This window comes from Boleophthalmus pectinirostris, unplaced genomic scaffold, assembly GCF_026225935.1.
Source record: "Boleophthalmus pectinirostris isolate CB_2022bp ecotype Guang Dong unplaced genomic scaffold, ASM2622593v1 HiC_scaffold_15, whole genome shotgun sequence".
NCBI classification, from domain to species: domain Eukaryota; kingdom Metazoa; phylum Chordata; class Actinopteri; order Gobiiformes; family Gobiidae; genus Boleophthalmus; species Boleophthalmus pectinirostris.
In genome coordinates, this window is record NW_026571070.1 from 26,824,246 (window position 1) to 26,841,405 (window position 17,160).

General features: G+C 40.4%; 1 protein-coding gene across 2 annotated transcripts in view; it reads left to right on the forward strand.

Moving 5' to 3' along the window:
* Positions 1-17,160, forward strand: part of cdh7a (cadherin 7a) — a 406,174-nt gene that overhangs the window by 333,167 nt on the left and 55,847 nt on the right. For both annotated transcript variants that reach the window (XM_020930759.2, XM_055150893.1), the window contains one exon: positions 10,194-10,311. In XM_020930759.2, the coding sequence (XP_020786418.2) occupies positions 10,194-10,311 (118 nt within the window). The remainder of the gene's footprint in view (positions 1-10,193; positions 10,312-17,160) is intronic.

Below are 17,160 nucleotides of genomic sequence, written 5' to 3' on the forward strand. Positions count from 1 at the left end.
CCTTTAAATTACCCGGCCCTTGTTGACCCCCGTGTTAACACTGAGCGAAGTGTCTTATTGAGCCTCAGCCCCGCCCACCTCATGTTCTAATTGTGAAAAGGGGGCGCTTGTTTTCCCCACCTCCACCCGACAGCCCCGTTAGCGGCGGCATTTAATCAGACCAGACAACTCCTAATGCCGCTGTGGTCTGACGGAGTTGGCGAAAACGTTCTCCGTCTTTTGTTATTTTCAAATGTGGTGTTGACGCCGTGGTACGTGATAATTTGGTGTGAATTGCTTCTACAGAAGAAAGCCCGAGTGTGAGCGGTGACAGTGTAAACATCAAGAGAGCTAAAATTAGAAGAATGATGCTACAGAGATGCCCACCTCGAGTTTCGTGGTAGACGTTTTGACAGATTTAATTTGCAGCTTTCATTTAGCTATATTTGAAATTATTTGCTAATTATATGAGCATGATTATAATTAGCTCTATACAATTAGAGCTCATTATCTAAGTATGGTGACTGTTACTGGTAAATTTCACAGTTCTTTAGTTAAAGTTTGGTTGCAACACACAGACTGACCAACATGTTCCCCTGCCTGGATGTTTCCCGTAGACTTTCCGATACCAAAACTTTGCCTTGGTCGATACCAGACACCAGTCCGATATTATAGTGTGAAGAAGTGCGCTTAGGCCATTTAATTTTGTAATATACAAGAGCAAAAAATACATCTTCTAAAAGGCAATTTTTAAAGAAATGCAAGACTAATAAGAGTTAGAGGACTAAAATATTGTTGAAATGTGGAATGATCTTGACGATAAGTAGTGCTGATTCAAGCTGAGTTAAGCACTTTCACTTTCTACCACAGTGCAGATAAAAACAACAGTGAGGCCGGTAAAAAGACGCTCATCCTCAAAGCACATGGATAATTCTGCAGAGTAAACAAAGTCCGAGTTTGCGCTGTTGTTGTTGCCGCTGTTATCAGGCTGCACTCTCCCTGCACTCTTACCTGTCATATACATTGCATAAGTATACACACATATATACATGCATACATATACACATCAAAGATATCCAGTACACATATCTATATAAATTTGTATATACACATATACTACATACATGCAAAAATATATTTCTGTTTATGGTTGTACTAACTAATAATAATGTTAAAGCAGGCACCAAGTTTATCGTTTATGATCATACAAAATGAACAGTAATGAGAATAAAAACTTTAAGGATTGTTTTGTTTTCGTTTATGGTCGTGCAAACTAATAATTGTAATGAAGAAGGCACAAAAGTTGCTTTTACCAATTGGAGGGTCCACACCAAAGGCTAAATGAAGGAGGAGGTTACACAAATGCCTTTTCTGTTATTCTGAGTGTGTTTTAAGTGTCTGCAGAGCTTCCACTGTCTATGTTTAACCTGCTCTGTACGTTCGCAGTAGTAGTAGCCACTGTGGTAAATAGCAGCAGCTCACATCTACAGGTCCTCATGAGGGTGGCAGTAGCTCAGTTGGTAAGAGCCTGATGAATGCAGTCACTGTGTCCTTGGGCCAGACACTTAACCCACCTCAACTCCCCACCGGTGTGTGAATGTGTGTGAATAGGTGAGTGGTTCCTTGTTATAAATAGCGCCTTGAAAATGGAATAATGGAAAATGTGGTGATTTGATCTGAGTACTCGACGAAAATGTGCAGTATTGGCGCTTTTGCCAATAGTGGTATCGGTATCGGAACATTCCTAGTAATAACATTGATTGCTGGGGGCTAATTTGCTATGTGACTTTTGATTTAGTGTTTATTTCTACTTTAAACAAGTCTGACAGGATACACAACTCCAACAGTGTCATTAAAGTGTGTCTCTTATTGGGTAGGATGTGATACGTTTCAAATGGTGCAGATGATGGCACTCCGTAGGCCTATACCTTTTATCTTTTTTTTTTTTTTTTTAAATATATAGTGCTTAAAACATTTATGAATGTATTGTTCTCAAAACAACCTTGTTATGGATATCAGTTACCTCATAGACAGTGTTGGGAAGTAACAGATTACATGTACCAGAGTTACGTAATCAGAGTACAATTTATGAGTAACTGTATTCAGTTACAGTTACTGTTTCAGTGAGTGGAAATTGGATTACAGTTACTTTGTTGAAATAAATGGATTACACAGAGGAATTTTCCTGTTTTCACATTTTGGGCTTTATCTCCCAGGACTAAACCAGGACTAAACCAGGTCTAAACTAGGACTAAACCAGGTCTAAACTAGGACTAAACCAGGTCTAAACTAGGACTAAACCAGGACTAAACTAGGACTAAACCAGGTCTAAACTAGGACTAAACCAGGTCTAAACTAGGACTAAACCAGGACTAAACCAGGACTAAAACCAGGTCTAAACCAGGTCTAAAACCAGGTCTAAAACCAGGTCTAAACCAGGACTGAACCCAGGTCCAAACTAGGACTAAACTAGGACTAAACTAGGACTAAACCAGGACTAAACCAGATCTAAACCAGATCTAAACCAGATCTAAACCAGATCTAAACCAGGACTAAACCAGGACTAAACCAAGACTAAACCAAGGACTAAACCAGGACTAAATCATGCTGCATGGACGCGTCTCCTCTTCTGTCAATAATATTTTTAATTTGGTTCAGAAAAGTCTGGGCTTTTTATTTTCTTTTAACAGACAAAACATCTTATGTGAAGATTTCCTCGTCTTTGCTTCTCTACAGCAAACCAAGTAATCCAAAATATTCAGATTACGTTACTCACTTTAAATAACTTCATGGATTATGTTACAAACTACATTTTGGGGTATGTAATCTGTAATCTGTAGGGGAATACATTTTAAAAGTCACCTTCCCAACACTGCTCATAGATGATGGAAACTGGAGATGAAGATGGAAATTAGCCACGTTGGCTATAATCTTTACATACCAATTAAAGACTTCACACATAAAATCTTAAATTGCTGGGTTACAGATGACATCATAATATTCTATGGGTCAATAATATTTAATACAGATGGGGGTAGGTAAAATAAATATTGTTGAAATGGATATTTTGGTCGCAATACAAAAAGTTAACATGTCTAGTAGTATGTAAGAACGATCAGGTTTAACATTTATAAGGAAACCTGTCTGTGTCAAAAGTGTTTTAGTGAAGAGACTAAGCCTATAACAATTATGCAAATACTGATACTAATTAGCATATGCAAATGTTAAGGTTGGCATCAATTTAAGACATGTTAGGACCATTTCTTCATTGTTTTGTGTCAAAACGCCTTCGCCAGCAGAATTTTGGACAGACCCATCTGTCTGTGCTGCTCCTTTTGTCCTTTCGAGTCTGTGTGAAGCCTTTTTTTACACATAGATTGATTTAAACCCCTTCAAAATTAAGATTAGAAAAGTATTGAGTATCGTATCGGTATTGACCAAACTCTTGCAAAAAAAAGTACTTGTAAAAGAACCAAAACTTGTGGTATCGTATGACTTCTAAATTAAATTTTGCGGTCAAATGAACACTGATGAAATGGAACATAACTTAGATAAATCTCATTAAAGATAACAAACTCATGGGACTCTTAAATAGCAAAATCAGGTTATTTTCTTAACTTCGTTTCAATTACATATCTTAAGTTCATATGGCGTTTTCAGAGCACATTCACTTAGCCTCCATTGCCTATACTGAATCTTGGCACGGACGTCCCAAAACGGCTGCGTGTCCGTATAGATAAAAAATCATTACAGCACAAACTGGTGGGGGCGTAAATAAAACGACTCATTTTATAATTGAATTTGCTGTATAATTTCTACTTGTCAAGCTCACTGTGGAAATCGAGGCAACAGTTCAGAGGCAAAATAAAGTAGGCCGGAGCGCGCCGTTGCCTTTGAATGCGTGCCTCGTGTAGCCCTGAGCCAAAGTCCTTCTTATCATTATCACTTCCACATTTAATGAAATAATTAAAGGGTGACTGCTTGATCTGTGCGTGATTTGAATAATAACCGTTAACTGACCTCCGTGTTGTGTTAGCCATCTTGAGCCTGGCTGTATCTGTTAGTGTGAGGCGTGAGATCCTGCATTACCACTTTTAAAGATCCTGTACCAGATTTTTTTCTCCATGGATTGGGGCAAATTTTGTCTAGCCCCAGTACAGATGGATTGTATAAGCAGCTCGAGGTCAAAATAAGTCTGCTGCGTGCTTTCTCCATCTACACGACCAGGCAAAAGTTTGGACACCACACCCTCTCATTTCATTCAGTGTTTTTTTTTTGTTTTTGCTTTTTTTTATATATTTACTACTTTCAAAATGTTATATGCAGAAGACATCAGATTTATGAAGTAACATATTTGGAATTATGTAGAGAAAAGAAAAACATAAATTAGCCACCTTTTGCTTTGCTGAAAAATAGTAGAGTTAGTAAACTTTTTTCCTTACTAAAAGGTTACATATATCCAAATATCTTCAAACCGTATATTTTGGATTACAAGTCGCTCTGGAGTATAAGTCGCACCAGCCAAAAACTGCGCAGTGAAGAAGAAAAAAACATATATATAAGTCACACCGAAGTGGCACGTTTTGGGGGAAAAAAAAATTCTGAAAATTAGAGACCAGGAATGAACATTTCATCTTGAAAGTCAAGTTATAGGCAAGAACAGAGAACAACAGACTGTTAACGTGACATATGAACAGTTCTTCAGATAACTAGAGCATAAACAACAGAACAGAACAAGTTTACCAAACTCTCCATCTCACTCCAAATCACTAAATCCACTGAATTCTTCATTCTCTGTGTCACTTCTGAGCAACTTCACGACCTCCGGAGGTAAACAGAGTATCACTTCCTCTTCTGTGTGGCTGTCGTCAGACTCAGCATTAGTTCCAGTTAGAATTATTCCGGCCTTTCTGAATCCTGACAGGATGGTTTTGCTTTATGTTTGTCTAAATTTAAAAGTTTCAGTGGTACAGAAGTAATGGTGTGATCGACTGGCATGATACAGACAGGACAGTGGCTCGTTCTGCAGGAGACATGAGCAGTAGAGTGAAAGTAGTAGTAGCAGATACTGCACACAAGCCAAGAGCCTCTCACAGCTGTCAGTGTGAAAATTTTAATATATAAGTTGCAGGACCACCCAAACCATGAAAAATAGTACTACTTATAGTCCAAAAAATACAATATATTTGACACAAAACATTTGTAACGTTTGTTACCATTTTCTACATTTGATAAACACACAGAAGACATCAAATATATGAAGTAAGATATATGGACTTATTTAGTTAAATTTTTTTTTTTTTTTCTAACACAAACTATAATTAATTTTAGGATTTGGTTCTATTTTTATTTAACTATTTTTTCCCCTTTGCTACATAATTCCATACATCTTCCTTCATGTACTGTATTTGATGTCTTCTGTTTGTATATCAAATGTAGAAAGTAGTAAGCATGAGCCCAAACTTTTAACTTGTAGTGTAATTATAAAGAATTTTATTGTCCGATAAACAGGAAGTGCACATTAACATGCTAGCTGTACAGTCATGACAAAACTCCGCTCTGATCTCTGAAAGTTGTGGCAAGCACTTATAAAAACATCATGGTGTGTAAAAGGACGTTCACAATGGATAAGATAAATGAGGAATAACTTTGGACCACTGCAAACTAATTAAAAAACTTGTTAAAATCAACTGGTTCTGTTTTTCATGTTTTTAAAACAGTACAAATCTGGTACAGTGCCTTCAAGGTCATGCTAATGGGTGTGACAATGTTCTTAGAAATCAAAAAAGGATTAAATTGGCAACCAAACATGTTTTGGGGCGTTGGGGAAACTGGAGTGCCCTTGGAAAACCCACCCGGGCGGCTCGGGACTTGAACCCCGAAGCTTCTTGCTGTACAGGGTGATTGCCAACCACTCAGACAACACTACTTCTGCTTTTGAATTTGAACTAGTTTGAATCCTGATTTAGGCCACATGCAAAGTTTATTTTATTATTTATTAAGCACAAGGGCATAAAGTATTAGTATAATTATTTTGCCATCATTACAGAAAGAGATGCATCGATCTAACGTAGATACTGAAACATTTGCTGGAATGTTTATCAGCTTGCAAATATCGGTTCAGCCATTATCTTGTTTGGTCAAATAAATTGATGTAATTACGCAAGGCAAGTCTATTTGTACAGCACAATTCGTAATTCAAAGTGCTTTACAGAATAAGAAATACATTAAAACGCAATACAAACAAATCAAAACATAAATGATCATCATAAAATTAAAAAAAGAGAGAGACATTAGCTGTTAGGGAAGAGCAGCTTAACAGAAGCATTTTGAGCCTGGATTTACACAGAGTTCAGTTTCCAGGTTTTAGTTGCATAAATCTGACTCTGGTCCTGACTCTGGGCACCAGCAGGAGGCCGGTCCCTGAAGTCCTCAGGGTGCAAGATGGTTCATATGGCACTAACATGCCGGAGATGTACCTTAATGCTTTGCCACGGAGAAACATGTAGACAAGCAGAGCCACATTCAAGTCTATTCTTTAAAGCAGACTGACTGTCGCTGGCCCAGAAAGTCTCATAATGTGTGAACTTTTATTTATGCATGAGTTGTTTTGTGGTTAGGTATCTATTATTTATCTCTCAACTAACACATTTGGATGTTTATTCATTTATTACAACCCAAAGGATGCTACATAGGTCTTCAGGAAGAGTAGCTGATGTCTGATAGCTAAGGTCAATTAAATACAATCAATAAATTAACCTGTTCAGGGACTACAGGTGTCTTCCGTTAAGGTTAAGGGACAGTCCAGAATTTTGGACATAGGGCTTAATTTCTTAGTGAGCCAAAGTGTTGGAGACGTGTGGAGATACTTTTTAAAATATTCCATCCAGTCCTTGTATTTGCAGAGGTCGCTGGTGCTAGGCTAGTGCATGTCAATGGCCATAGTTATCCCTGCCACTAAAAACAGTCTTACCCACTCCACAAAACACCCGAAGCAAAACTATTATAACTCCAGATTGTCAATGTAAATGTCTGTGTCCGATAGAATAATTTTAGAAGTAAACCCAACCTTGCATTTAAAGGATTTATGTCTGAGAAGCAGCAGTGAATTGTACTTCCTGATAGAAAGCTTGACAGCGGCGGACTGATATATGAGAAAATAGTCCCTCAACATGCAACGATTCATGCAATGCAAGGTTAGTTTTACTTCAAACATTATTCTATCAACACAGACATTCACATTGACAGTTTGGCATAATAATTGTTTTGCCTTGGGTATTTTCTGGAGTGATTTTTAGACTGTTTTTAGTGGCAGGCTAACTGTGGCCATTGACATGCACTAGCCTAGCACCAGCGACCTCTGCAAATACAAGGACTGGATGGAATATTTTAAAAAGTGTCTCCACACGCCTCCAACACTCTGGCTCACTAGGAAATGAGGTCCTATGTCCAAAATTCCAGACTGTCCCTTTAATGTATATTGTGCACTGTCCCTGTCTCATTAAATAAATACACTAATTTATTTGTTTACTTTAGTTTAATGGAAATAAATGCTGCTTTCAGTTTCTGCATTGGTATCGGGGAAAAGTGGGTTTAGCGGCAGGTCAATAGCCACCTGGGGGAGGAAAAAATAGAGTGTTTCGATTCCAAATCTGGTTCAAGTTTGCATAGAGACTGCTGTGTTACTGTGTAGTTAAAACTTTTTTTGACCCCTCCTTGTGTGGGCGGACCGAGAGAAATCAGGCTTTTACCTACAGCTTTTGATTAGCCTTTTGTGCGTGTTTTACTTTGAAGCAAGAAACCAGAACACCCCGAGAAAACCCTTTGAATACTTGTCCTATACTATTTTCTTGTACGGGATCCAACTCGAAACTTCTGCAGAACTTAATTTGCAACAAAACTCCGCCATTTTATCCCAAACTTGTTGTCATGTAAACAAGGCCTCTGACAGTAATCCGCTGGAGAGAACATTTCCCAGTAGCAACCTGTTCCCAAGAGGCGACCAGCCCCTGCCAAAACAGCACTTACTGCCCACAAATATACAAGATTCTATTAAACTACAGCCAAACATTATCCAAGTCATTTTTCTCCATAAATCACCGTGCACGCTTCACCTCCACTGCTTTTTGATGTGTTCTAAAATGCCAAATGTCAAATTAAATGCACTTTTGTAACAATTTTAACATCATTACCGGTGTTGCTTGTTCAAACGGTACCAGCTACTCGTTTTACCCACGTTTGGTTACCGTGGTTACAGGTGATTGACAGTTTTATTCTTTTATTTCCGAGGCTACAGGTTATTGTTTTCCATTGTTACAAGTGATGGCTTCTTTTTTAGATTTCATGGTTACGGCTGATTGACACTTTTGTTTCTTGATTTCCGTGGTTACAGGTTAATCCGTGTATCATTCGTTCATTCGTTTTTCAATATAAAACCAAAAATAAGAAAATTAAAAAACTAATTTTCTTCATTATTTGTCTCCAAAACCAAAATGAAAAAACAGATAACGATTCAGTTTTTTTTCATTTTTTGATTTTGTGTTTAAATGAAAAATGGAAAATACGGATAACGGACCGTTTACTTGAATCAGGACCAGACCAAGACCAGACTGAGACCAAGACCACACCGGGACCACAACGGGACCAGAGCAGGACCACGAGCTTTGACTCCCAACCTCTACAGCGTCCGAGCATCAGCTTCGAGCTCCGGCCCTGCCGTGGGCTCTGAGCCTCCGGTCTGGTCTCGGTCTGGTCTCGGTCTGGTCCCGGACCTGGATCAGTCCTGGTTCAGTCCGTATGCGGTGCAAAAGTTCGGCATCGCAGTCACGGAACTCATGTAAACGGGTTATCTGTTTTTTCCTTTCGTCATTTAAACACAAAATTGAAATCTGAAAAAACGAATCATTATCCGTTTTTTCATTTTGGTTTTGGAGACAAATAATGAAGAAAACTGTTGTTTTTTCGTTTTCTTATTTTTGGTTTTAGATTGAAAAACGAATGAACAAATGATACACGGATTCTGGTTATTAGTTTCCATGGTTACAAGTGATTGATACTTTTTTTTTGACTCATGCTGTATGTTTTGACTCTTGTATTGCTGTTGTTCATAGGTTATTGACTCTTTTCTGTGGTTATAGATGCTTGATTGATACATGTTTAGTTTCCATAGTTACATATGACTGACACTTGTTTGGTTTCCATAGTCACAAGTGATTTTCTGTTTCTGTTAAATTTCCTTGGTTACAGGATCATTGATTCTTGCTGTTTGGTTTCCATTGTTACAGGCGATTGACACGTACTGTTTGTTTTCTGTGGTTATAGTTGATTGACTTCTATTGTTGATTTCCATGGTTACAGGTGATTGACTCTTAAGAGAGGTTCACACCAGTTTCTATGTAAAGTCTATGTGGACGTGCGTCTTGGGCGTCCTGCATTTTTGTTGCGCATCTTCGGGCATCAGCGCAGTGTGAATCTGGCGTGTCTTGAGCGTTTTGGCCTCAACGCTCTAGATGCGCGTCCAAGGCGTCAGCGTCAGAAGTTCAAAATGCTGAACTTTTCGCATCAGATGGACCGCGTCAACCAATCAGGGACAAGTATCCAGACACGTAGCGACGTTATTATCAGGAAGAGAAAAACCTGAGAACCGGAGCGAGAGCCACAAACAATAGCGGAGCATAAATATATTCGCCACAATCACCAAGCCGATCGCGAGTACTACACCAGAACCGAACCAGGACTAGACCGGACTAGACCGGGACTAGGCAGGGACTAGACACGGGACTAGACCGGGACTAGACCGAGACTAGACAAGGACTGAATCAGTGTCATTAGTGGAGTATACAGGTATATATATTGGCCGCAGTTGTCGAGTCGATCTCCTCTGCTGTTTTATGTCATAAAAACACTAAAGTCTCTCTCGGCCTGGTCTCCCATCGTTTCGGGAAAAGAAAGAGACCGGGCACTTGTTTCCAGGGCAACGGATACGCGTCAAGTATTTTTCTCCCGTTCGTCCACGGCATCAAAGATGCGTGTCGGGGAAGTCTCAACTCAAATGCAAAGACGTCCAAATAGAGGCATCTCGGGAGTTTTTTGACACTCTGGTGTGAACAGACATTTACAATTTGTTTTTCATAGTTACAGATGATTCACACGTGCTGTTCGGTTTACGTGGTTTCATCTGACTGACTTTTGTTGTTTGGTTTCCGTGGTTACAGGTGATCCAGACCATCAGCGCGGTGGACAGGGACGAACCTCTGATTGGACATCGCTTCTACTTCTCTTTGGCCGCACCTGTCGCCAGCAACCTCAACTTCACCCTGAGGGACAACAAAGGTATGAGACTAAAGAATTATATTAGCTTCATTTTTAACCAGTGTGCCAGGAACGCCAGAGTGCCTTGAGGGACTGCCAGATGTTCTTTGAAAAAAAAAAAAAAAAAAATGAGTTAACGGATTCACACATGATTTAATTGAATAATTTACCATTTGGAGTGTCCTGGACCAAAGAATATTCACCATTGCCAGATTTAAAGAATCAGACAGTGGCTTAGACATCATTTGCTAGAGGTCTAAGATTAATGACAATCAAATCAAAATTGCAGTTTGAACAGATGCAGTGATGCAGTTTTTGAAGTACCATAATTTCCTCCACAGACAACAAATTCTTTATAAAACTGCTAACCGTCTAGTTTAGATCTGTACAAACATGTTCTGAAAAGTGATTCTTGTATTGCTTCATATTTTAGTGTTTTTGTCAATATTTCTGGAGCCTTTTAAATTTGAATTTTTGAAAACAATGCTTGTCAAAACATTACAATCAGACGTTTTTCTCCAAATTGTTCAGACATATTTGTCACCATTTTCTTAAATGAACCATATTTTTACAGTACAGTTTACCATTTTTCATTTTAAACTAGTAACTCAAATGAGACACTGTGACTTCTGATTGGATAATTGTTTTTTGGGGACTAAAACACTAAATTAAAGCATAAAAAAGTTTTGTCTAACTACTTGTAACTTGATTTGAACACGTCTACCTCAGATCGGAGAGGTCATGTTTATGGAATTTCAAATCAAAGTCTTGCATGATTCCTTCAAAAGTTATGATTTAATAATTTTCGCAGATAGGGTGCCGCAAAATCTTTTCAACCGTGACTCAAAGAGGTTGAAAAGACCTCTCTGTTATTCCATATGAACTATTTCTTTCTCTAACATTTCTGTGATTTTAATTTATAAAGGTGCAAAGCTTTAAAATAAACAAGAAAGTATTTGCTTTTTAGACGAAACCTTTCCTTGTGCATGACATTGAAAACTGTTTTGAACAAAAGTTTATGAACCTGAGAAAAACTGGAATCCTGTTTTGCAGTGGTACTTGTACTTTTGCTCTTGCCAAAATAATCTTGGCTGGGACTAGAATGTTTGGTTACAAATAACTCAAACAATTTACCACATAAAAGAAAACTGGATCAGGTTATTTGTTTGTGTTTTAATCTATTCCTTTATGTTTTGTTTTGTTTTTTTTGTTTTTTTCTTTTAGCATTCTCTTAAAGCAGGACTATGTAACTTTTCTGTTGTCTAATCACTGGCAGAAATGATCTGCTTCAACTTCAACATTTGTCAGTTTACTTTTTGGAGAGTCCATGGCAAAGTACAATGTAAAAAAAAAAAAAGTCTCGGATTCTCGGATGATAAAACACTTTATCATTAGGCCTCATTCATGAATGTTTTCTTAAATCATTTTCATAAGTTCGAGAGAGAACGCTGCGCCAGATTCACTAAGCGTTCTTAAACACCCAGATTCCTTAAGTTACAGTTGCGCCATATTCACCAACACCAGCTATAAACACCTCTACGCTCATTTACATTTCATTTACGTAAAAAAATGAATATGTATTTGGTTATAAGAGCCCTCTGAGCGCCCTCCAGAGTCGGCGTCAGAGCACATCTACTAGAGGGGCGTGGGTCACCAGCAGGGGGGGCACTGCCGTTTGACAAATATTTTAAAGCGGTGGAGTCATACACAGCAGACATGCTATCAAACACGTTTTTCTTAAACAGTATTAGGCTAATTATTTGTTGTTATTATTATCATAATTGTGTTAAAATTATTATTATTAGCTGCAATAGTTGTTGAGGCTGTGTGGTAGACGATACGCACACAAGACAATAATAAAAGGAAATTTATTTTTTTTTAAACAAAAAAAAACAATAAGGCCTGCCACTGGTTGTAAACATTAAATAACAGCCTCGTCAACGCCTGAACAACATCAATGAAAGAAGCAACCGGGCAGGAAATAGCCACGCATCGGGCAGCACCAGGTCTGTAGTGGGCGTGGTACGCGAGGGTACGGCATCCAGTCCTGTCCTAGAGACCTGAGACTTGAGGGACCGGGACTAAACCAGGACTAAACCAGGACTAAAACAAGGACCAGTGGCGGCTGGTGGTATAATTTTTGGGAGGGGCACCAAGGCCAAAATTATAAATATATATTATGAATAATATATGCATACAGCCTGGAAAGTAAAGGCATCAGTGGTGCCTGTGGTGATCGGAGCACTCGGGCTGTAACCCCAAACTGAAGAGTGGCTACAACAGATACCGGGAAAAACAACGGACATCTCAGTCCAGAAAAGTGCAGTACTGGGAACAGCAAAGATACTGCGCAGAACTCTCAAGCTCCCAGCCTCTGGTAGAGGACCCGAGCTCAATGAGGGTGAGAAGACCTACCACCGTGGAAGGTGAGAAACACATTTATATATATATATATATATATATATATATATATATATATATATATATATATATATATATATATATATATATATATAAGTATTATAGCAAACACCAGAAACAGACATCTTGGTTACTATTGGCTGAACAATATCGGTCAGAGCACAATGAACAGCCAAGCGCAAACTTTACGCAACAACACAACGTAACACACCGCTCACACCCAGACCCAACAACGTCAACAAAACTACAAGAAGAGGCTCCGATCACAACATGAACACAGATGCCGCTCCTACAGCACACGACAGAACAACCAGAGCAGCTCCAACACACCCACGAGCTCATTTACGCACTATTTACCTATTAACACTATAACACTATTTAACTATTAACACTATAACACTATTTAACTATTAACACTATTTAACTATTTAACTATTAACTACTATAACACTATTTAACCATTAACACTATAACACTATTTAACTATTAACACTATAACACTATTTAACTATTAACACTATTTAACTATTTAACCATTAACACTATAACACTATTTAACTATTAACACTATAACACTATTTACCTGTGAGGCTCCATGTTCAGATTTGCCGCAAACTAATGAAAACCAGCCTCTTACCTTCTCCAGAGACTGAAGCAGAGTGTTTCCTCTGTCCACTGTCCCACTGGTTCTGTCTCCAAAAGTCTATTGTCCAATATGAAGAGATGAAACTGGTCCAAATCCTGGTCCAGTCTGGTCCGTGACGCGAGGTCCAGGAGCCGAGTGCACGAGCGGTTGTAAAATGAGTCTTAATCCCACTTCCCACTTAAATCTGAAAGTTACGGTCAGTCCATATCAGCACCAGGACACCAGGTAGAATTATGCCTCTGCGCTACGCTCAGGTCAAACTTTTACACCCAGAAACGAGCGGGCAAAGGCGGATAGAGCAGCGAGCGACTGCCCTGGCCCCGGCGGCGGCAGCGAGAGCTCCGGCCCGGTGGCAACTGCCCCAGTCCCTGCAGCGACTGTCTCGGGTTCCGGCAGAGAATGTACCGGCCCCTGCAGCGTCCCGGCGGCGGGTCTGTCAGTGTCTTTGACTCTGTTCTCGCCATTTCCTGTGTGGAGCTTCAGGCTAAAGTCGCTGCTGCCGCTAATCGTGAAGCTGCTATGCGTTGACGCAGCAGGTTGACGTGACGTGACGTGAGTGACAGGACAGTTGTCCAATCACACTACACTAAATAAACAGAGACTGTGATGTCATTGATGTCACAGTAAAGTTTGTGCCCTCAGCCCGAAGTGAAATGCGTCAATCAAAATCATTTTAAAACAGTAATAATAACGGCCTGTGCTGGGGGTGGGGCACTAGTGGCCGCTAGGGGGGCACGGCCCTCAAATGCCCCACCTTGCCGCCGACACCGGCGCCCTCCAAATATGTCCAATATGGGTTTGGTGTTATGACACATGAACGTGCGAGGGAGAGAGTGATGAGGAAGTCACGTGGACTATGTCTGTTATACAGCTTCAGCAGCGATTTCAAATCTCCAAACTCACATGAACACACTCAGGGAGGGAAGATCTAAGTCATAAACTTATTGAAATAAACTGCTGCTCTCATCGTATTAATCGCATGTTTCATGAGTGCGGGCCTGCAGAAAATAGCGAGGGAGGGGGGCTGGGCTAGGGGTGCATAAGACCCTAACCCTCACAAATGTTATTGGATCACATTGTAAAATGTTTTTAGAAAATTATTTCTCAAACTCACAGTCATGGAGGAATTAGAATTTTCTGTTGCAGTATCAGAGTAATAATATTCTAAAACAGTAGATTTTTTGTTCTTACGAGTGTTCCTGACTGTTCGTAGGATTTGTTCTTCCAGAAGAATATTTTCAGTTAAGAAAAAGTTTTGTGAATTCCATAAATGTTTGTAAGCCTTAGTTTGTAGACACGCTCCACCTGGCCTTCTCGTTCACTCTCTCCCTCGCACTTTCACTTGTCATAATACCAAACCCACTTTGGTCATATAAGTTCCGTTTCTAACCAAATACATATTCACTTTCTATCTTAATGAAATCTAAATGAGCGTAAAGGTGTTCGCAGCTGGTGTTGGTGAATTCGGCGCAACTCGGCACAACTGTCATTTAAAAACTCCAACTACGTTTCTAGCGTAACTGACTTGCCTGCGCCGCCGGTACGTGGTTTACGTACGCCTGTCACGCAGTCCACAGACGCAAGCCGCACAGACGCTGTTTACTCCACCAACGCAACAGTTCTTAGCGGCTTTTTTTGACCTATATCTTCCTCGCAGTTCGCACAAAGTTTGTTGCAATGGCGACAAGAATCCAGGAGCAGTTAGCCGCAAAAGAAAGTCAGAGTTCTCTTACCATCTTTTTAAAGTGGAAGTTACGAACATTTTATAAGAAAAGATTCCTGAATGAGGCCCACTGCACTTGTGTCTGCCCTATAGTCATCATTTCTGACACCTGTGGATCATGATGTTATATTTTGCACATTTTAAATCGCAATATTCATCTAAAATACTGTAGGTCAAATTACTTCTGTGTTAGAAAACTGCAGAGACCAATTGGAGCGGTGAAAACAAGAGTTGATATATATAGACATGTATATATATATAGTGTCTTTTAATCAACTTTTGGTTTACCTTAAAAAGTCTTTGTACTTTTTAAGGCATTTTTTGGATGTGTAGCTGTTCTAAAGTGTTCATGTTCATCATTCATATCATTTTTGCTTCAGAAGTACAGTTTTTTTGACCCACATTTGAGCACGTATAATAGAGTCCACCTCATCTCTCTTCCCAAATCTTTAAAGTCAGAGTTGTGAGTGTGAGCTGGAGTCCTCTGACGGTGACGTGGTCTTTGTGGAGGTAAAGGCTGTTTGTGGAGGTTTGGGAGACGCACTATTCACCACACGTCCTCTGTCTGCAAACCTGCACCCCAGCCCCGCCCCCCACGCCATCGCCATCGCCAACGCCGACATCACTGCCACGGGCTCTATGGCTCTGAGTCACTCTCCCTCCTCTCCCCTCTGTGGACTGGACACAAGCAAGAGCAGAGAGAGAGAGACGGAGAGCTGCTGGAGGAGGGGTGTGAGACAGCGAGAGAGAGAGAGAGAGAGAGAAACAGAGAGAGAGAAGGAACAAGAGGAGAGAGAGAGAGAGAGAGAGAGAGAGAGAGAACAAGAGGAGAGAGAGAGAGAGAGAGAAGGAACAAGAGGAGAGAGAGAGAAGAGAGAAGAGAGAGAGAGGAGAGAGAGAGAGAGAGAAGAAAAGAAGAGAGAGAGAGAGAGAGAGAACAAGAGGAGAGAGAGAGAGAGAGAGAAGGAACAAGAGGAGAGAGAGAGAGAGAGAGAGAGAGAGAGACAAGAGGAGAGAGAGAAGAGAGAGAGAAGAAGACAAGAGAGAGAGAGAGAGAGACAAGGAGAGAGAGAGAGAGAGAGAGAGAAGGGAACAAGGGAGAGAGAGAGAGAGAGAGAGAGAAGAGAGAGGAAGAAAGGAGAGAGAGAGGGAACAAGGGAGAGAGAGAGGGAACAAGGGGAGAGAGAAGAGAGAGAGAGAAGGAACAAAGGGAGAGAGAGAGAGAGACAAGGGGAGAGAGAGAAAGAGAGAGAGAGAAGGAACAAAGGGAGAGAGAGAGAACAAGGGGAGAGAGAGAGAAGAGAGAGAGAGAGAGAGGAGACAAGGAGAGAGAGAAACAAGGGAGAGAGAGAGAGAGAGGAGAGACAAGGAGAGAGAGAGAGAAGAGAACAAGGGGAGAGAGAGAAGAGAGAGAGAGAGAGAAGGAACAAGGAGAGAGAGGGAGAGAGAGAGAGAACAAGGGAGAGAGAGAGAGAGAAGGAAGAGAGAAGGGAGAGAGAGAGAGAAGAGAGAGAGAGAAGGAGGAACAAGAGGAGAGAGAGAGAGACAGAGAGAGAGAGAAGAACAAGAGGAGAGAGAGAGCAAGGAGAGAGAGGAGAGAGAGAACAAGGGAGAGAGAGAGAGAACAAGAGAGAGAAGAGAGACAAGGGGAGAGAAGAGAGAGAGAGAAGAGAACAAGGGAGAGAGAGAGAGAGAGAGAGAAGAGAGAACAAGAGGAGAGGAGAGAGAGAGAAGAGAGAGGACAAGGGAGAGAGAGAAGAGAAGAGAGGAGAGAGACAAGGGAGAGAGGGAATAAGGAGAGAGAGAAAGAGAGAGAGAAGGAACAAGGGGAGAGAGAGAAAGAGAGAGAGGGGGGACAAGGGGAGAGAGAAAGAGAGAGAGAAGGAACAAGAGGAGAGAGGGAACAAGGGGTGAGAGGAAACAAGGGGAGAGTGAGAAAGAGAGAGAGAAGGAACAATGGGAGAGAGAGAGAAGGAGAGAGGGGGTGGGGAGAGAGAGAGAAAGATAAAGGAGGGAGAGAGAAGGGATATAAAGAGTGAATGAACATAAAGTACAAGGGAACAGAAGAAACAAGACGAGA